The 22,270-nt window shown below is 38.2% G+C and overlaps 1 protein-coding gene across 1 annotated transcript in view; it reads left to right on the top strand.

Moving 5' to 3' along the window:
* EEFSEC (eukaryotic elongation factor, selenocysteine-tRNA specific) overlaps positions 1–22,270 on the top strand; it is a 131,544-nt gene that overhangs the window by 41,450 nt on the left and 67,824 nt on the right. Inside the window, exon 4 of the mRNA XM_068907148.1 lies at positions 1,778–1,942. Within this exon, the coding sequence (XP_068763249.1) occupies positions 1,778–1,942 (165 nt within the window). The remainder of the gene's footprint in view (positions 1–1,777; positions 1,943–22,270) is intronic.

The raw sequence follows: 22,270 nt of genomic DNA, 5'->3' as shown, positions 1-22,270 counted from the left end.
TTTGGCATAAGCAAGTTCAGAATCCATTCTGTAGAGCAGCACCAGGTGCCTTCAGCATGAAGCCACCTTTCTCTTGTAATGCTCTGCCTTGCTCGTTGCGTGCCTTGCACTTCTACAAAAGATGAGCACTGCCTGGATTCACCCTGTGCCCTAAATGAGGTAGGGCCTGGGGAAAAAGAAAATTGTATAATTAACAGTATATCGGAGCCCACATGAACAAGAGAAGGTGTTAGCAAACTGAAGTTTCACAAGTATCCTTAGTTCTCGCAATGCTGACTTTTTAGGTAAAGACAAATTTTCAGGTTTCCAGAAAGCTAAGTTATGTGGGATGTTATATGGTGGGAAGCTTACACTGTGAAGGGCAGAACATTCAGAGTTGGTTTGAGGTAGGTGGGCTTTATAGCTAGTACTAGACTTGTCACCCCTTCTGTGAATAAGCAGTTAAGGAAAAGCAGTGTATCTTTTCCTTGGTAGGTGTCACAGCTGCTTGCAGTCAGTGGAAAGTAGTCCTAAAACAAAGGCATCCTTCTTTGTAGGCTTGTCAAGGTCCAATCTGGATGTTGCAAGGTTTAAAATGCTTATAAATTGCTAGAGTTAGGGTACAGCACAAATCATTAAATCTAGAGATGTCTGGCCTAGAGCAACAGCAGCCTGGCTTGTACAAAGGCAGGAATTTCCATGTGGCTTCCAAGCACTGAACGTCATACTGGCCTTGCAGGCAACTTGTGGGCTGAGCTAGGACGTTGGGATGTGATGTGGTCTGGCCTTAGACTTAGCAAGGACCAGGCTGCCCACGCTAACATCTGGAGAGGTGGAGACAAGCGGATCTCTGATTTACCTTCATCTAGGTCCAGGTAGATTTACTGTGCTGTTCCCAAGCTTAAAAACTTGAAAGAAATACCCGTATTGCAGCTGTTTCTGTTCATTCTGAGACTTAATATTAGAAGAGCTAGCAAGTGAGCTCTGCTATTGAGCTTCAGAGTTTTATCCTTTCTTCCCTCTCCCTCCTCCTCATAATAATAGTGGTAGGGATCAAAGATGATTTGAGACAAGGGGTGAACCAGTTCCTCTTAATCTCCGAGTACATGACTGAATTTCGGTGATTAATTTCTTCTCTCCGTGATGGTATCTTTCAAGAAACAAAATGTTTGTCAACAAAATGCAAATCCTAAACTTGGAGCATTTTCTAGAAAATGCTATTTATGTAGCTATTTCTCTTAGTGGTTTGATCCTGAAAGAAACATTAATATAAATCTGAAAGAAAATTTGGCTTTAAAAACTTACCCAGTGTAATAGTTTTTCTGGGGGTGAGGCAGGGATGGGCTTTATGGGGGACTGTAAGATCTGTATGTAAGTTCATTCTCACAAGATCCAAGAAGCTGAAGTAGCCAAATGCCCTCTTCTAAAAAGTGCATTTTTTTACAGTATAAAAAAGAAAGCCGGGGGGAGGGTACAGGAGTTTTTGCTTTGCTTTGCTGCGGTGTTTGTATTGAGTTTGGCAGCAATTTTATCGCCAGTGCAGTTTTGCTCATCAAGCTGAATGTGCAGCACCAAATCTTTCTAAGGCAGAAAATCGAACCGCTCCCGCTGTGAAGCGTGCATCTCTGCTGTGGCGCGCACAGTTCATTTGACATTGGTGTGTTCTAAGCTCATTGGGAGATGCCTGACATCAGTAGAACTGCAAGCTTGTCGAATCAATCATTCGCTTACCTTCCTCTTGCTTTATGGCTGTCATGACTTTTCACCTAGGCATGGTGCTGCTTTTATCTTTTTTCAGGTCCTCAAGTCTCAGGCTTACCTGCCATCGAGAGACCCCTCGGGACCCTTCCTTATGGCAGTCGACCACTGTTTCTCTATCAAGGGTCAAGGCACGGTGATGACAGGGACTATTCTTTCTGGCTGTGTTAGCCTTGGTGACAGTGTGGAGATTCCTGCCCTGAAGGTGAGTGTCTCATTTTTGCTTCCTCCCCCAGTTTTCCTGGTAGAGAGGGACACTCAACAAAGAAGAGAGTGTTCTCTTCCAGTCTGAATTTATTCACTTGTTTTCAATGTCTTTATTTTTCTCATATTCTGCTATAAGCCAAGCTTATCTCGGAGAGAAATGCTGAGATTTTTAAATGAGGCAGCCAGCAAAGTTACCTGCTCAATTTTAGTTGAACGAAGAGGATAGAAAGCTGGCTTCGGTTAGTGTGTTAGATCTTCAATTTCAAGAAAGAAACCTGGACAGATTTCCAAGATGGGACCTGCCCAAGGACTGAACAAGATTCGAGTGAGGTTACTTGCATTTGAGACCTTGTACTGCAGTTCAAAGGTTTGCAAAAGACCCTGACTAGGTAGCCTTCCCGAGATGTTTGGAAGCTAAGGAAATGACAAGAGGAGGGCATTGAAATGCCTGGTGCATGTTCTCTCTGTTTGCTGGGGGTTTAATTGACATCAGCATGTTCCAAGAGAGCCCCTGGGATGTGGTATGTGGCTTGCTGCAGTCTGGTGTTTTAGAGAGCCTGTAGAAAGTCAGGAGGCCTTTCAAAGGCCTTTGAGTTGCTTGAGTGTTGTTACGATTTCATTTTCTTGAAATATATTCTTCCTTTAAAAGACATAAAGGAACCCTGATATTTGGAACAAAGTCTATTTCGCAGATGCTGATTTTAGCCTGCTGTGACTTTCCCTTTCTATTAATTGTCCTAAATAAGCCACGACTTGAAGAGCATTTTGCCAGCTGCTGCTTGAAATAGACCTAGCCAGTTGCATTCGAAGAGTAGCTACCTTGTGGTTGGATGGGACCTTTCAGGGCTGTAAACACTGCCCTCGCGTCCCGTTACTATAAGGATCTTATTCACTGAGTGAACATACTGCTTTCTCATGTTTGCTTGTACTTCATGGGCAAGTGAAGGACTAAGTGAGGCATTGATTTCACCTGGAATAGTTTGCTGATAGCTGGCATTTACTTTTAGGTCAGCCTCAACCTTTTCTGTGGTAGCTGGGACCGACTGATATTGTAATTACCTCTGAATAAAAATAATTTGCATGATTCGCACCCCATCATGCCCATTTTCCCAGTGGAGTTCCTCACTTCCCATATTCCTGCTTGGAACATGCAGCCTGCTTTGGGAGCCCTGCCTTTAATTTCTGCAGGAACTGGGCTTAGCTGGGTTTGCATCAGCCTCTCCTGCTTTCCCCTCACCTGAATCCCTTCCTTTTGCCTTGGTTTCCTGTTTGCTGTCTGGGGCCTGGTGGCACGAGGGCTCCAAGGAGGCACAAGCAATTAGTAGTGCAAGGCTGAGCAGTGCAGTGAGTGATGCCTCCTGTCCAAGAGGGGCTTTGCGAAGCGAAGGGAGCTGCTTTCCCTTTGGGGTAGTGCTGGTCAAATTTCCTGTGGGCTCCAGGAGCTGGGGGTGAGACAAAGCAAGGTAATTATTCCTTTCAAAGGGAGAATGCATAACTAGGCTGTATGTGGAAGTGACTGCTTAGCTCTTCATATAATGTCCAAGAATGTTTTAGAGAAATACATCTAGGAATTACAATCTGTTCTTTGAGGATCAATATGACAGCAGAAAATGACATAAGATGTAACGAATGACTTACCTATTTGCAAATGGATGCTTCAGAGGAAGGTAGGAGAGACTTTTTATATCTTAAAACAAACAAACTTCCTCCCAGCCACAGTGACTGGGGGAGCAATGCGGTAAAAGGCAAGTCGTAGATAGGTAAAGCATTGTCAAAGAGGAGCCAGATCATTTGGCATTGATGGCATTAACCACTTCCCTCAAAGTTTCAGTTTATTTTCAATTAGTATTAATGAATTAATCTTTTACTGATTTGTGTGAAGGAGATGTGTACCAACACATCTGAGTGTTACAGTAGTGGGCAGAGATTTTCATTTTGTTTTATGCCCCTAGCAGCTTGTGAATGAATGTTCCTATCGTGCAGGTATGGAAGCCAAAAACACAGTAAAAGGAAGCAACTTTTGTAGGTTTGAATTGCGTACTGTGCTTACCCCTGCTAGCATCACAGAGTTAGGCTGAGATACCTATAAAAGGTCAAACCTTTCTCAGGCCTACAAGGTAACGGAGGAAGCACATTTCACAACACACTGTGGTTTATGACTCTCTCTGACCTTTTTTTGCCCTGACCCTATGGTAACTGAGATTGACAGCTGGTGCCCACTGGGCATTTAGGGACATTGCAAACCAGCTGCTTTTTAAATTTGAGGAACCCTCTCACCAAATGAAGTGGCATCACTTTCCAGTTCTGCTAATGGGCTTCGACGTCTTTGACCGCTTGAACCTGCACAAAGGAGGGACACAGCAATTAAAAATAAACAGTGACATTCTCAAACGCCCATGCTTGCTCTGATTGAGGTTGAGAGCACCAGCAGTGCATGGATTCCTTTATGCTGTTGCCTATGTAAATTGCCATCTGGGGTTGATTATCCATACAGCAAAAAGAAAAATTATATATATGTGTTTGGCAAAAAGCTTTGACACAGCAAACAGTTCACTATCCAATTGAGTTAGTACTATTTGTTCACTAGCACTTGAAATCCACCTTGAAGAGCGTGAACCTAGGATTTCTGCAGCAAAAACATAGCGTTGGCAGAATTCTGATCATCCTTTAGGATTACTTCAGTGGTCTTTCAGTCTCTGCAGTCCTACAGTTTGCAAACTATAACAACTTATGTGACTTTTTTTATTTCTGCTTTATAAAATTTCCTGGAGCTGAATAGAGAGGATTTTTTTTTCTTAATAGAGATCCATTTTATTTTACTGATAGATTTGGCCCCTAATTGTTTCAAAATGTCGATCTAAGTATATTTTATTGAATGTGGTTTAAATAAGCATGGTTTCTGAAAATTCTAGTGCTGTGTTACATCTTTTTATAGCAGTCTTTAATTAAAAATGTAAAGTATTTCTTCTGTAGGGGAGAAGTATCTCTACCTCCTACATACAGATGAGAAAAATGATAATAGCTTGTGAGCAGCAGCTGGTTGGAAGGCTTATGCAAAACAGGCAAGAACTAGGTCTTGACTATTTGTTCTTAACATTAGTTGTCTCAAACAAAAAAACAGCGTGAAAGCTAATGCAAAATGCAGTATGGTGTGTTGTCTTCATCCCTTCCTCCCAGTGTTAGTGAAGATGGCCTTATATGCCTGCAACTGTGCAATGTTAGAAATACTACAAGACTGCATAAAACAGATGATATTTTAATGTTCCTTTTCAGAGAAGATGCTTGGAATCAGGGAGAACTTTCCAAGTTAAGTTAATAAGAATCACTTTCTCTTTCTTAGGAGTTGTGAAGGGTCATGAATGTAGTAAGGAAGCAGAGATGTACGCAGTAAATGGATATAGTCAGGGAGAAAGGATGAAGTCGATTCATAGGGAGGCTTACTTCAGAGCAAAGTAGTTGGATCTTGAGCCGTAAGTAACGCGTGGTTGTCCTGAAAGCGTTGACTCAGCATTGCCTTACCTGTGATCAAGCGCTGCAGGCATATAATAGCCACAAAGCAGGTATGTGGCAGCCAGGTATGTAGACCACTGTTGTTGGCATGACTTCTAATAAGTAGAAACATACTGCCTGCTTTATTGGAGCTCCTAGCTGTTCTGTTTTGTATAATTATTTTCGAACATTACAGCAAGTTGATGCAAACGGAATGGCTGCTGGATTTTAATAGCTCCATTGGAATCGATATAAAAGTAGAGTATGCTGCCATTTTGTACTGTATTTTGTCAGAAGTTCATGAGTGCTTTGAAGGTTGACAAGTGAGTTATTAATAAATGGTTATTTTGATGTTTACCTGCAGGGGATCATTTGGGTTTTTTGCTCTGTGCTGGATTTGAATAATGTATCTGGTATAATACAGTACAATAAACAATAAAAAAATACAAACACCCATTTATTGGACTGCCCTTGGAAGCATCCTCTTTGGACACTGTTGGTTTTTTTGATCTCGTTGGTGTGACTGAGCTGTTATCATTAAAGGGGAAGAGGTATGTCAATACTGAGTCCATCCTTCACTAGCCCTGAGGTTTGTAGTAGACAATTGCTGTTATTAATACTGAGCGTTTCAATCTCAAAAGTTGCAAGAGTGCTTATGAAGTGCTCCTCTTGTGGTTGGAGAATAGGTGTACATCTAGGTGTTTCAGTAATTTGATCTACTTTTAAGAGGTCACCTGAGACATCAAGCAAGAAAAATGAGAAACTTGCTTCTATTTATCTATTCAGGTCTTCTAGTAAAGGCGAGAGTCAGTTTTAACCCATAGTGGATTCTGACTTGGCAAGGGCATGTTTGCTGTCAAAATTGACTTTCTGAACCTGTGAGAAGTACCATTTTGTAAGCATGATACTTTGAGAAGCTTTATGGAATCATGTACCTTGAGCATGTGATAAGAGACCTTTTATAAGCTGCTTTGTTGGCTAGATAACCTTGGTCTGGTTTCTGGCAGACATTCAGTAGCGTTTTTGCCTTAACTCATTAAAAAAAAAAAAAAAATTCTCTGGTATCTGATAGAGTAACCCGAATAGGAATTACGAGAGTGTTCTCTTCAAACCACCATAGCTATTCGAATTGTAACAGATGCATTTGCTTTTGCCCATATGAGTACTTCAGCTTCTCTGACATCCCAAGACCTCTAATTAGTAAGCTTTAGTATATAAACGTCATAAGATCTAATTGCAATGTATTTAAGGCCTTTTTTCAAGATTTTATAGAGCTGTACTATTTAGGTCTTGTCAGAGAAAATTTGAGATTTACATAAACGGATAACATATTGGATCAAAATCCACTGAATTGTACCGTGAAGACGTATGTATGTAGACTTTAATGGTGAAATCCCTTAAATACATTTTTAGTACTTTTATTTTCCATTTGCTGGCTGCCATAGTGTACCTTTTCTGAAGTTCAGGGTATCCTGACTACCTTTTACACTGCAAGTAAATAGAGCCATTGCTACACTTTCTGAGAATGTACTTGAGTGCTGTTTCTATGTCTTTTTTCCAAGACTACTTGGATTTTTCTTGTTCAATACTGATAGAAAAATCCTTTAGACTGCTGAGGTATATCTGCTGGGGAGGAAGCCTAGCCCACCTTGAATATGACTTGTTTGTGAAATCTCTTGTGCTGCCACTCCTGGGGGTATGCAGTAGGAACAAAGATGTGGTCACCGAATACAATTTTCTGACTGTGATAACAACTTTCAGTCAAATTATTTGACATGACTTAAAACTAGTTGTTTTGTCCCACTACTCTTTTGGGAAGGCTATTCTACTCTCCAGTTCCTGTGATGGTTAGAAATGTTTTAATTTTCACCTCCATTTTTCCTTTGAAGCTTGGTTATAACTTATTATATTGGTACATGCTTATTTTGATATAAATTTCAGCCTGTTTTCCTTCTTTTCACTGTAGTATTGTGAAGAAGAGCAGTTCAGAAAAATCTGGAGGGGGGGAAAAAAACTGAATTAAGCCACAAGTATAACTGATAAAATTGTGTCCTGGTAAGAAGGCAGTTCATAATACATATTAAAATCTGTGGGTAATGAAATACAAGAATCTTAAATCCTAAGTCAATAAATTAAGCATATATAAATAATGTTATAGATGCAATTTAATTCAGTACAAGTATTGAACTGTTTTTTTTAATTATCTGCCACTTCTAAAGCATGGATTTGTTTTTTTGAGATTTTTCTACTTTCCTGGAAACATCAGTGTGAATCCTAGTGGTTTTGCATCAGCTGTGACATTTACTTAAAAGTAAAACATACAGGCTTTGGCTCATGGTAGAAAGTACTGTTTTCAACATTTAGGATACCATCGGTTGTTTTGGAAGAATTATACTCCTCAGCACTGTTCTTTGTGGTTAAGTAAAGGATTAAAGACCTGATCCAGTGCCGGTGGAATGAAATTTAGATCTGGCAATAAAAACTTCTCAAATCTTTTTGGCTTGATCTCATGAGAGAATAGGGGTAGCAGATGCTGAGCTCTTTTAAAGATCAGTTCCCTCATTTTTATGTATATTTATGTAACTTTTCACTTTTTTAAATTCCTTTTATTCTTTCAAAAATTAAGATGCTAAAGGAATGCAATCTACTTTATAAGAAATATTTCTAATTAATTTTGGACATTATAAAAGTTCAGGAGGAGATATGTTTTGCTATTCTTTCATTGCCAGCTCCTGAAGTGCTATAGTTTGGTTCATATCAGTAGCAATTTTTATTAAGCAGTGTGCAGGTAAAGTAAAAACAGGGAGCAAGACAAGGACTTGGTGTTAAAGTTTATTTTATTGAGGGCCAGGGATAAGTTGTTATAGAAAGGGAGCTGAATGTCTATCATGTGTTTTTAAATTTTTTTTCTACTTGGTCAAAGCAGAATGGAAGAAAGCCGGGGGAGAACAGCCAATCTGAGCAGTGCTAATCCAAACCATACACTGTAGTTTTGGAGCTTGTGTGTCTGATGTGATCTCTGTAGGCAGAGAAGTGGCCTGGTCAGTGATGTCCAGTTAACTCTTCAAATACTAAAATTCATCCGCAGCTTTTCTTGGAGATCTAGATGTACCGTATGCTCCCTGCCAGCTGGATGGAGTGTGGATACAAATGCCTTCTAATGGATTAGAAAAATCACCCAAGAAGTATGGGAGTTTCTTCCTGTGGTGGATCTGAAAAGGAAAGATTTGTGTGTCAGTGCTTCTGTCCACTTAAGGTGTCTTTAAATGGCTGTTTAGGATCCAGGGTACACATGAAAGTGCAGCATTGCCAGAAACTGTACTGTTCTCCAAGATGAATTTTAACTTCTGCAGGTTTTTCCATGATACTGTCTGGTTTGTTCCAGATTATCTGCCACACTAGCTGGTTGCGTGAGACATTTTGAAGGGCATTTTTTGTGCTGCTGCCACACCGGTGCTTTACCCTTAGAGTTTTGCTGCAGAAAATTGTTATTGCCTTGAGCTGTTGAAGAACTGGAACCCTATGTAGTGGGGTTCAAAATGATCGTCTCAACTTCATTATCTGAGGAAATGAAATTAGATTGTGCAGGATGAACCTGATGTTTCTCTTTGATACAGTGATTGATTTTTTTCTTAGATAAATCAAATTACACTTCTGTGCAGATTTTAGTAGATATTTGTCTCATGAGAACTGTTAGAAAAGCTGAAGAAAGTTGCTAGAGAAATACAAGTTGGGAAAGAAATTGAGCTGAAGAAGAGGCAACAAATAGACTGACCTGAAAACGCTGTGGGTGCAGCTCTTCAGTGGCTCATCTGGGCACTGTAGTTTTGCTAGTGATTGCTCCGTGCGCTCATGGCGGGTAGGCGTTCTCCCCAGTAGCTTGCAGTGTTGGCACGCTTTCCTGACTAGCGAGGGTTGCTGGCAGATGTGACTTCCATGCATAGTCCTGCACAACTGGTTCTAACACTATCTTTGATGTTCAGTATGCTGTAGCTCTTTGAGCATTATCAAATGTACTGGTTGCTGGATCTGCCAGAGAAGTTCAATATCCCAATACTAAAGATTGTTGGAATTGCAGGAGTGGAAATATGTTCTTGTATGTCATATTCGTGAGTCAGCTTCAGCACTGTAAGATACTTAAGGATAAACAAATGTGTGTTTCCTCTAAAAAAAGAGAAAACCAAACACCTAAGCTATTAAACTGTGATACTTAGATTTATCTTTATTACTTCAGCTTCATCTGTTTTTCATTCCACTTCTCCTGCTCACCTCACTCACCTCACTCCATCTCCAGCCTCTTTTCCAAACTTAAAGTTTGTTTTTTCGAGGTGACTGATCTTTTCCACTTTCACCTTAGTATGAAGGAACTTTTTCCTCCCTCCTTTTTCTCAGCATTTATTGTTACCATCCTAAGTAACAAGCTAGTTGTGTGGAGGCACACACACATGTACATCTTGCTTAAAACCTCTGATGCTTGAAACCAGAATCAGTCAAGGTCAGATGCGAAAGCTTGAGATGGCATTTTCGAAGCCATCTCCAACAGCCATAGCTGGAGCAGGTCAGACAAGACAACGGTAAGAAGAAGAAAAGACGTGATAAACGTTGAATATTGCTATCCTCTTGAGAGCAGAGAACAGTTTCTGAAGATGGGTAAGCAGGCTCCAATTCCTCCTCTCTAGGATATGCCAGCTGTTGATTTCACAAGGTTGAATCTGTCTTGCACTTTCTGTTAAAACGGAGTCCTGGAATCATCTAATGTGGGTACGCTAAGCAATGTACTGTAAGCAATGTACAGGAGAAGAAAGTTCTTAAGATGACTTGAGCCACGATTGGGATGCAGCTGAACAAAAAGTGCACACGATCCTGGGACTTGTTAGGGAACGTATTTCCTGTAGAGCCGTTGCTGTTCCAGTGGTCAAGCGTTGCTTTCTTGGGTATGGTGACCCTGGCGTCCAGGATTAGTTTGAAACTAAGTTAATGGATGTTGCTGTAGTAATCATGAACTTCCATCCGAATGCCTTTTGTTTAAAATTTATGGTAACTTTCTGAAGCAAAGGATAGCTGTTTTGTGTTTGCAAAACTTGTTTGCTTAAGCATTACTGCTGCCAGGTCATTAACTTTTTTATTTTTATTTCTTTTAATTTATCAGGTAGAATTGTTCTTGATACAATTCAATTGAAAACAGCCTCACATGCACTTACACATATTGTTTGAGCACGAATCTCATTGGAATGCTTGAGTAGTAATTGGAAAGGTAACCTCCTGTATGGTAAACATAGCTTTCACATTGCATTCCTGCTGTGAATGTAACTTTAGTATGAGGAGGCTTAGTTAGGGCAACGAGTAACTATCATGTTTTAAATATTTAAGTTCAAGCGCTGGAGGCTTTGGCAAAATTTCAGTAACCAGAATGAAGGAAGGGAATGTCACTTTTTGTTCTTCCTTGGTCATCCATGTGCAGTACAAGTCTTTGATTAGACTTTTAAGAAGTAAAAATTCCACAAGTACTGTGCTGACAAAGCCATGGTCTATGTATTATAAAGGTCTCCTCAGATCTAGGCACTGACAAAAAAGTAGAATCTGAATATTGAAAGCCCTATTTAACCTTACTCAGCCAAGATTGTGGAAGGTAAAACTTCTAGATTTGACCAGAGGAAGGAATAGTACAGACTAGTGAGTAAATGCCAAGCAATCTAAAATTAGTTTGTCACCAGAATACTTTCTTCCAGGAGTGTTGTTAAAGCACCATAGGAAGTCCTCTGGCTTTCATGCTTTGTGTGTTTGAGATACCCTTCCCCCAACATTTATAAAGCTCTTTAATTCTGTTATTGCTATGAAAATTGCGTGAGAATTGACTGTACTCTTTAAATATTTTTGTTCCAGCTCATCACCTAAGCCTGTTGTTAACAAGGCATGTTATTGTCACAGGCAGATGACATGTATTGCCAAAACTGAATGCAAGATGCATTCCTTCACCAGAGCATTCCTGTAATACTATGTTATAATAATCGGTGCACTTTTGTGACGAAAGAAAAGAAAAAACAATACTAGAGAGAGCCAATATTTACAGCATCTGCTGGAATAATATCATTAGGTAAGCTGCCCAGATAGTATTGTGATGAGCATGTTGTAAATGCTTAGATACAGATTATCATTTGCAATTGACTGAAATGAAAACTACAAACTCCCAGGGTCTTTGTGATTTTTCAAAAATAGCTTAAAAGCATATACCATAAAGTACAATTGGCTCTTTTCTTTTTCTTCTAATGAATAAATAATCAAGAATGCATGTTTTACACTTTAGGAATTGCAGTGTAAAGGTCAGATGCTTTAAGAGTCAGTGTAACTAATGCTTCTTTAAATATGTACTTAAATTGTTGACTTATAGCTATCAGAGCCTTGTGAAAGTTGAATTTACTAGCTGACCCATTTTCTGTCTGGGCAACTGGATTTTTAAAATATCTTCTAAATATATGGTGCGCAAGAGATTCTGCGAAAGAATGGCAGAGATGACCTTACTGCTTGCTCTGTTCAGGTGGCAGAAACTGGGAATGGGAACAGATTAACTTACTGGAAACAGTGATCCTGTTATATGTGCAGATGTGAATAAATGTGTTTTTAAATGGGAAAGAGCTATTGAAATTCATGATGCAGAAGTATGGTTATCGCTTAGGTTATATGCTGGGTTTCAGAACCTCTTGAAGTTTTTCTGCTGTTTCTCAGTAATCATCTAACCACTTCATTCCTGGTTTTTTGCCATAGCTGCTATGTTGTAGCTGCTTTTTCTTAATATTATATTCAGCATATAATGAGTTTCAATAGAATTTTATGTTATCCATCCTTGGAAGAGTTTGTTGTGTGATGTGCAATACTTAGTACGTAGGACTGCAAGTGCGTTAAGTGATCGCTTAGGGAAGGAAATATCTGTTGTTATAAATTAGTTCACTTTTGAGGGATGGATGTTGTTTATGTGCTATTTGTTTCGCTTAGTTGAAGACATTGATCCTGCTTGTGGAGAAGAGTTGATGATAACAGGATGCCTCTAGGAGTGAGGAATATGCAGATAGACCACGAACAGTCGGAATGAACCTGCAGAAAAGAGGAACATAAGGGAGACTTAAAAATATGTATTTTTACAAAGACTGAAATAAATGCCCAGTAAGACTAAACTGAATGACTAAAATAAATTTGGCTTTTGAGGTCGGGTTTGGATCGATACAAATCAATGACAATTAGCTTAACCTAAATACAAAGAGACATACAAATCTTTGTAAAATAAAATGAAAACAAAATGCCACTGTGGACTTCAGGAAAGAGTTTGAAACAGGTGGTGATTAAACAGGAATCATGTTTTGTCAGAAGTATTAGTGTTTCTATTTCAAATAAGTATTTTTTTTGTTGTTGACGTAATGCCCGTTTGAGGAGTTATGATTGTGTGTTTTTTATAAAATGAATTTTTTAATTTGGCAAGGACCCTCAAATTAATGCTTTATTTTCCAGTATTGTCAAAGGCCAGTACCGGAGACTTGATTAACTGGGCTACAGGAGGAGGTTATCAAGGGTGTCTTTGGTCTAGGGAGGTTGATCCTCCTCCACTAGAGGAGCTTATTCTCCCATGTGGTGATACAGGAGCGGGGTCCTAACTTGCTGAGACTTCTCATGAGGCTAAATGTGGGCCTGAGATGCTACATAAGGCTGAAGTTCAGCCTTGTTTGTTCAATAAATTGTCTGATGTATGAGTATTTTCCAGGCATGCAGTTCCCTAAATAGCGTCAAGAAGATGGAAATCTCCAAGCTAGTGGAAACCGTGATGTGTCTGTTTTTCCTTTTTCCAGCAAGTGCCAACAGATTACAAATGTATCTTACAACTCTTTAGTAATCATTCTGAACAGTAGTGTTTTAAAAAAAAAAAAAAAAAAAAAGAGAGAGAGAGAGAGATGGTTCAAATTTTTTTCAAGTTGTTTCTTCTGCTTGTGTCCCTGCTTTTTCTTCTTCGCTAGCCATCCTATCTGTTTGGGTTTTGGAACTTTTGTTTCCAAATAGATGCTCAGAAAAGGCTTCATCAAATGCAGCTCCACCTGAGAGGTTATTTTGAAGAAGATAGTTATGTGCATTTATAATTTTTGACCTATCTAGGTGTTTCAAGCATGTTCAAGCATGTTTCAAGCATATTTGTATGTCTTGATATATTCAGACTGCACATAAATGGTTGTCTTCTGTGAGATCACAGGCTGGAAGATTTGAATTCCATGAAAAAAAATCTTTGAAGCAAACTGTAGGTTTACAATTGGGAATATTAGAAAATGTTTAGAGCTAATACAAGCAACAAGAACACATTTAGGGAAGACAGTTGTGGATTTAGCTGGTTCTGTTCATATGTCATCTTTAAAACACCTAGAAGATGAAGGCCCTTTATTTGATGTGCTTTAAGTAACATTGAGGATATTTTCATCGGTGTGGAATTCCATTGCTCCTTGTGTCATTTTCTTTTTTAGACAGATATTATTGGTTCTATTCAGGTTTTTTGTTTTTAACAAGTTTCCTGTTTGCATTTGGATTAAAAAAGCAAGAGCATGACCTCTTTGTTCTCCAGCTTGTTTTTAAAATTCTTGTCCGTCAAGGTGGAATGAAGTTGAACTATTTATTGGCAAGATATTTGGAAGATTCATATATGGGAACAGAGATGGATAAAGCAATCCATTTTTACATCAAACTTATATGGGAAAATAAAAGGAAACTTAACCATGAAACTCTGCCTACGTGTTATGGTGTGATTCGCAAGAGAGACTTAGGCAGTTTAATTTACACATTGCAAACAGTTGTGAAAACATACCATTAGACGTCAGTGTATAGAGGGCTGAGTTAATGTTGCTTTTCACTCCATAATGTTAAAGTTACCTGGTGTGCAAATTCACAGGTTAGACATTGCATTATTGCTTTTTTTTTGCATTGCATTGTTTTCTCTGGACAGGGTTCCTTCTTTTTTGCTTTGCATTTGTTCGGTGTCATCTGGCTACAATGTCTTAAACTGGTACGGTTTATTAGCATCAGGATTTATATAGACTTCAACAGAGAGAAATACTGTGATGTGATAAATAACTGTGCAGTTATTAAAATTCTAAAATACGCATGCTTGTTTTCTTTCTGTTTTCGCAAATATGGAAAATTACATTTAAAGGAGGTTAAATTTATGTTTAAGTGTTGTTATATTTTAAGTTAATGTAAAAGTCTCTCTCCATCTCAAATCAGATGGTGATAATTGTTCCGAAGTGAACCTTTGCATAAATATATTTATGAGCCTATTGGACTTACAGCTATATTTGAATATATCCCTGTAAAAATCAGTAATGTATTTTCCTAATGTTTCGTAATGTGTTAACATTTCTTGGGAGCATTTGTTCAGAATTTGAATTAATCTGTTTTATTTCAGTTTTTAAGAAGTAGTAGCCCTTGTGATGGATTCCTTAGCTTCAGTCTGAGCTCTGCATGGTAGATCATAAACATTTAATAGTTTTAAAAGACACTTTCAGGATACTAAAGTGTCTGTGGTGTATGAAAGGTATGTGAGAGTTTACGTATTCTAACTTCAGAAAAGGTGTGGGGCTTTTCTGTGAAGCTATAAAGATGAACTTTTTCCACACCTTTGTGGTAAAGGCTGAGCGTTAGGGTCTGGTTCAGATTCTGTTTAATCACAGTTAAGGCTTCATTCTGTTTTTAACAACTCCTTTCTTCTCCCTCCCCTCAGCAAAAATAATAGAAAAAAGGATTCTATCTATCTTTTTTTTTTTTTTAAAACCTGTGCCTGTAATCAAACATTAAAATTTCTGTAGCCTGATAGAGAAGCTATGAATGGTATTGTTAAAAAAGCTCCCCCATATCTAACAGTTTTTTTTGACAAGTATTACTTGATTTAAGAGACTGCCCATGTCTCCTACACTGGTAAGAAGAATGTACTTTTCAGAGTATACAGAGATGGCACAGAAAGTCTTAAAAGTGTTTTTTTGTTTGGTTGGTTTTTTTGGTCAGATTTTTCTGATGTGGGTACTCAGAGTTATAAGGGAAAATGGATGTTCAGAGATGCTGATTATCCCTGTTCCCACTCAAATCGTTTGCAGCTACAAGAGCTTGATATTTCTGTAAATCAGGCTGCTTTTATTTAATGATGAGTGAAGTTGTTTAACTTTGAAAACTGGCCTATGAGTTACTGCATCTTAATTTTATTTGTATTGTTGAAATGGTTCTCCAACCACTTGAAATTTGTGAAAGTACCAAAAAAACAAAAAAAAAAAAAGGCCCAAAACACAGCACCTCAAGATTGGGTCTAAGACTTTCCTCTGCTATATTTAAAGAGCATATTAAACCTATTTCTCGTATGTAATTTTTTGTGTGGAAATTCTATCTAGTTTGAGTTCATAGCACTCTGATAACAATCAGAATTCTGCAGTAATGAAAAATACATCAGTTCTGGGACAGACTGGGACTTTTGAACCTTCAGAACTTTTTTAATTGGATTTTTGTTAGTAAGTACAACAAACTTTAGTTTCTGTGAAGCAGACAGCTCAGTGAAAAGGGGAGAACCTGCATAGGCAGGTGTTGAGCAAATGTCTCCCAACAAGCTCTTGCAAGGCTTGTGGTGTGGACCTTTGGTTCCTTTTATACTTCTGCTCACCGTCTCACTTTTGGGATTTGGACTTAATTGTTGGGTGATTCTGTGATGTAACCATCTAACCACATACCTGTTGCTTAAATAGGAGTCCAGCCACTCTTCAAAGTAAGGTTCATCTACTTGCTGTGCAGCCCAAGCTCATTCAGGTACCTTTTCCTCAGAGCTGATTCATTGTTGCTTCAGGATCTTTTTCACTGACAAAATCATTAGATCCACAGCTGGTATATTTAGTTACACCTTTTGAACTGCCCCTGCAAAAATGTAGAAGGCTTCAGAAAAAAGAAAATTGTGTTCCAAAAGCCATGAAAGTTCTCAGCCTCATCAATTATTTTTAATATTAAAAGTCAGCAGATGGAGCCAAAGACTTGTAGAAAAATTACTTGTGCTTGAATGTATATTACACCAGAAAACCCACTCAGTTTAACTAATAATCCTTCTACTGAAATTTATAATAGCAAGGCTATTGAAGTTTGGTGCTAACCCTCATTCTAGCATCCCTGTTTCTTACTCTGTGCAGCATGAGAGCTCGCCCCTGTGTACACTGGGAGTCTAACGAGACTGAAGAGAGCAAAGTTGGAGTCGGAGCCTGATTTTCTTTGCAGATTTATATCTGTGTGAGGTTTTCTGAAGCCTTCCTTGATCACCACTTTATCAGAAAAATGGGTTTTGTTTTGTCAATATTTTCACTTCTCCTATGAGCACAGAAATTGGAACCCACTATTGAGGGTTACATTGGAATTCATTACGACCTCATTTTTGTTATTGCACGGTTGGTAAGATACTGGGGTTTCGTGTTTTTCCTCTGAAGCAACTGAAATCAGCCTTTGCCTCAGATAATATGTCAAACGTGATACTTCAGTAGGGTACTCTATGCTCTTATTAAATGTTCACATCCTTTTGGGGTCTTAAATGATATCTTTAGACAAATAAGGGGATGAAGTGTTTTCTAAACAATGTGTAATTTATCCCACATTAATAAAGTAAAAAAGCACAGGCAATAAATATATCTACCTTTTGCAGGAAGGGGGAAAAAAATAACCTATCATAGTTATAAAATGTAATTTCCAAAGGGGATGCAAATAGTGATGATATGGACAGAACAGAGCATATCCTAGGGGTACATACTGTTCTGCCCTTCAGTAAAGAAAGAAAATTCACTTGGCTAATGGCAGCTATTTCATTTTTAAAATTCTTGCTCCTCTAAATTTTCCATCTGAAAGACTGTGATGTATGCATATTATCCCTAGCATATAAAGTAAGTGGTATATAAATAGACATTGAAGTGTTGCGTGTACTTTGTTTTTGTTCCTCTTCACTTTGCTGATGCTTGAAGTTAATCTCTTTAGTTTGGAGCAAACATCTACTTACAGTGGCTTTGTAAGCTTGGCTTATTGGCCAAGTTAAAAGCTTTTTAAATTTCTCTCTTTATCTGGCCTCATCTACACCTAAATTATTGTTCCCCCCACTCATCCTGCTGTTCAGAGACAGCAATAAAACTTGAACCAGTTTTACCAGCTTTCTGACTTGCTTTCCTCTAATCGGCATTGACTGAAATAGCAAGAATTTCTAACATTGACATTTTTCTTTTGAATGATATAAACATTTCTTAGTTTCAGATTTACTCCTAGCTTGCTGCAGGCATATTTTTCTCCCTAAATAAAGGTATCCAATCAGTTCCAATAAGATTTTTATTATTATTATTATTATTGAGCCTTGAAGTTATACCAAAAACCACATAAAACATAGGACTAGAGGATGCATCCTGAGTTATGTCTTACTCCAGTCTCCTAAAAGTGCAGGTAACTACATCTTGCAGTCTCACTGTCATGGGTATCTTCTGTATCCATATTCACTGTGAAAAAACCAAAAAGCAAAAAAACCCAGTGCATTTTAGAATAAAGACAATGTAAATTTGTGGCATAGGGAGACACAGTGATTTTTTTGCTGAGTTTAAAAGCAACTTCTGGATATGCAGTCCAAGGTTAGCATTGATTTCCCCTGAGATAAACACAGATACACACTGTATAATACTGCCCTCGAAGATTAGAGCAAATACTGTTTTGGTTCTTGAGAGAAGAATGTTTTGGCTAATGAAGAACAGTTGGTAGATATGGTGGCCACCATAGTAGGGTCTACTAGTGAAGATACTGTGAAAAGATGCAATAGCTAGCTAGTGTTACAGTGTTGTCTTTGTCACCCTTAAAAATGCTCTTCTGATATTACATATCTATCCTAGCCTTTAGCAGTGAATAAAGCTAACTGGGTGCTTTTTAACTTTATACAGTTTTTTCGAGATGTCTACCTCCATAGAGTGTGGGGCTTTTTTGTCCTTGGGCATTTCTTAATCATTTTAAATTGAAAGGGTACATACAATTACAGCACTTATAATGTATCAAGAGAGAAAGTGGTGATGCAGTTCTGCACTATTTAAGAAATTCATAATCCAATCCAGTATTTTAGAGAATGGCAGCTATTGAGACCTAGTGATTACAGTGAAAAAACTGCAAATGAGATCTGATCATGAAGGAATATTTCAAAAGATCAATAGAACATTTACAACTGCACTGGAAAAAAAAAATCCTAAAAAAATATAGTGAATAAGGAAAAGATTTTTTTTGTTGTTGTATAGGTGGTTAGACTGGATAAGCTTGCTTTAGACTGGATCCAATCATCTTGGTGTATTTCTTGTGGCCTGCACATGTTAAAGCTGCAATTATGCATAACCCAACTTAAAAAGCAAAGATTCCAGCTCTCAAGGCTGTGAGGGAGTGACAGCAGCAGCATTATAGTTCTGACTTTGCGAACAGGTCAAGAGCATATATGCTGGACATGTAAAATCTTCCAGTCTTAGAATGTTAATTTTGAAGCCTAATTGTGGTACTTTGAAATGTCATTGGCCATTTCAGTGAGGATGGTCTCAGTAAACGTGACTGGGCACGGAGTAGACGTGAAACCTTGTAGGATAGGTGGTGGAAGATTCTGCAAGGGAAGAAATCTAGATAGGAGCAGAAGAGATGCATAGATAGAAAAAGGAGAGAAACAAAAAGCAAGAGAAGTGGTTTTTGTTATGTCACAGTAGTGTATGAACTACTAAACGGTTGTGCTTTGCTGTGTGAATTGCCAAAGTTAGAGCTCCAATTCACTCGTCTTTCATAGGCTTCCACTTGTCCTCCTTGCCTTTCCCAGGCTTCTGTCTTTGGCAATCTGTTGCCAAATATTTTTGCATGATGGCTGTAGTGGCGGCATCTGTGTTGCTCATGCATGTTGCAACCTCAGGGAACCTATTTTTAAGGTCCCTTCATGGTCCATGTGTAGATTCCTTTTAAAAGAGCCATGAATGATGGATTAAAATGATTTGTAAATTGTTGGCTGTTTTCCTTCTTTTCCTCTCGACTGTTTCCTTATTGTTAGTGTGTAAACCCTCAGAACAGATTTTCCTTCACTTTTTTGGAAAGTATTCTAAGCCATCATAAAGCAAACCAATAAATAAAAAAAAAAGCAAAAGCATATTTTGCTCATAGTTTATGCTGAATATTCTGGTAAACATCACATTAGCCAGGAGAATCCTGTTGTGCATTCACCATGCTTCTGCAGTACTTGCACATCTCTACAGAATGTGTTTGCTTCCTTTATTGAGTTGCAGTATGTTTCCCATGTCCTATGTTTGTTACAGGTGTCTGCGATACCTGATACTGGAAAAATGAAGTTCACCTGTTGTGCAAATGAATTTCTTGTTTAAAAGTGTTTAGAAGTACTGAAATACATTGATGGAAGTTGTAGTTGGTTTGGATCTTGATGAAGGTTTAAAGTGATGTCAGTAGGCCTGCCACTAAAAAGACAGGGGCAGAAGGAGGTGTATATTTAGAAATATTTATTAATCTGATGACAGCTTGAGAGGTTTAAGCAAATAAAAAATGTGTTAAAAGATAAAATAGTTTAGTGTTCTTTCATTTGAATATAGCTCCTGGCTGTCATTGTCATAATATACCTGATATGCTTTGCAGCATGTTTCAGGAATTACTACTTTGACAATCAAACCGTCTTTTTTTTTTTCCTTTTTTCTCTTTTTCCAAATTGGACAGCTCTTCCATAGCGAGTTACCAAATCCTTGAGAGGCAAAGAAGTCACAGCTCAGCTTCTATTGCAAATGCTTGTTGCACCGGGGTGGGAGACCCTTTTCATGAGTTAATCAAAAAGACCTATGCAAACAAGCAAGAGGATTTTTTTCCTCAGTCAGTCACTACAGTTACAGAGCCCGACATTGTTAGGTGAACCTTCATGATCTTATAGGCTACTGCATATTCCTGTGTGCAAGACCCCTCTTAATAAAAGTGTGGGGCACTGCATACACAAATTCATAGCAGCTGTCACAGCTGGGCTGTGGTGAAGTTTGGTCAAGACCCTTTGAACTTTTTATTTCACACTAATCCCATTTAGTGTGATCAATATATGGACCTCCAGCTCCTTGGTCTGTTAATTGGGTGTCAAGTGTTAGCTTGGCTGGTGTCAGGCTGTAAAATACAAACACAGAAGAGACTATCAGTAGGGAAGTGAAGTGTTTATTGTCTGCTATATAGGAGCCATGGGTTCTGAAAAAACTCCCTTTCTATCCTGAGATGTCCTTAGGGATCTCTAGTGCTTTTTGTTTCCCTCAGTAATGTAAAAGTATAGTTAAATAAATGTTTTACCAAAAATGTTGGTGTGGCTGGGGACTGCAGGACTGTGTAGAAGCTACAACTCTACTAATAATTTAGTGTTGCAACACCCCTTTACTCCCCCCCCCCCCGCCCCATTAATAGAAGTGCTTATCAATTGGTCTGATAATTACTTGTTTTGGGTTGTTTAAGATGGGAGTGATTTCTTGTTTTTCTTAGATATATTTAAAATAAAGCTTCTCCTAAGACTTTACCTATATTTATTTTAACTTGTACTTTGTAACACTCGGGGAATAGACAGGATAGCCAAGATCTTCATTTCCTTCATCTCAAAGAATCTTGAGAGCCTTTTGAACTCCCCCATCTTCAGTTCTCCATCATCCAGGGAAGGGTAAAAATGTAGAATAATATTTCAGCTTTCATACATTTTGGGTTCCTTTATTTCAGTTTTCCCGTGACAGAAAGTACTGGGGAGTTCCGAGTAGTTTGTTTCATCTCCTTTGAAGAAAAACTTAAATTTATAATCCCAGATCAGACCTTTCCTATAACTCATGCAACTCATCCTGTTAACTGTTTTAATATATGGCACCACTATTTCATTAAACAACATCCAGGAATAATTAGTTCAGCAACGATGCTTCGGAACAAAAGCCCTTGATTTCGTTTAACTTTATAAGTTGGTCTCTTTTGATCTGCAAGAGCACATCTGGGGCCTTTAAGAAAGCAGAAAGAAAAATATTAAATGTTTAGTGAGGCTGTTGGTGAAGGTTTCAAAGCACAGTAACCCTTTGGTACCAGGATGTAGCTTAGAGGCAAAAAAGTGTGAATTTCCTATTTCATAAGATATCATATGGCACCTCTCTGTGATAAATGTTGTTTTTGTTAGCAGATGACCATTATATTTTTGACTTTGTTTCCAGCTTCATAAGGTGCAGTTTCTTCATTCTTTACTCCAGTTTTCGCCTTCATCTTTCTGCCCTTCCCCTTTTCTTCACCCAGTTCCATGTGAATGGATGCATCAAAATCATCATTATAAACCTGAGTCTTTTTTACCAAGTATCTGTGCATTATAATTTTGTTTTTTCTGAAGCTAGCTTTGCACCATACTGCTTTGTTCCTTTAATAGCTTAGTATTATTTGCCAAGGTGGTAGGGATAAATCCATTTGTTCTTTCTCTAGACTCAACTGCTGAGATTTTGCAAATATTATACAATGCAGGGGATATAAATGTACTTGTCTAATCCTAAACACTGTTGCTGACTTGGGTTAGACATTGCTTTCCAGTCTAACTGTGTAAAATCTGCCACTTAAGTCCTACCTCAAGGAAAAGCTGTAAGATTTTGTATACCACTTTTCAAAATTTCATAAACCAAAAATGATTATTGCAGATGATACTCAAGTGAGAATAGTTATTCATGCCTTTTTCCTTCTCTTCTTGTAGCAGAGGTAGCCTTTGTTTTGATTATAATTAGCACAAAGAATTCACTAGTAGTACAGCGTCATTTGATTTGTACTA

The sequence above is a fragment of the Struthio camelus genome, chromosome 14 (genome assembly GCF_040807025.1).
Source record: "Struthio camelus isolate bStrCam1 chromosome 14, bStrCam1.hap1, whole genome shotgun sequence".
NCBI lineage: Eukaryota > Metazoa > Chordata > Aves > Struthioniformes > Struthionidae > Struthio > Struthio camelus.
The sequence above is the reverse complement of the archived record's forward strand: the minus strand, read 5'-3'. Positions and strand labels throughout refer to the sequence as shown.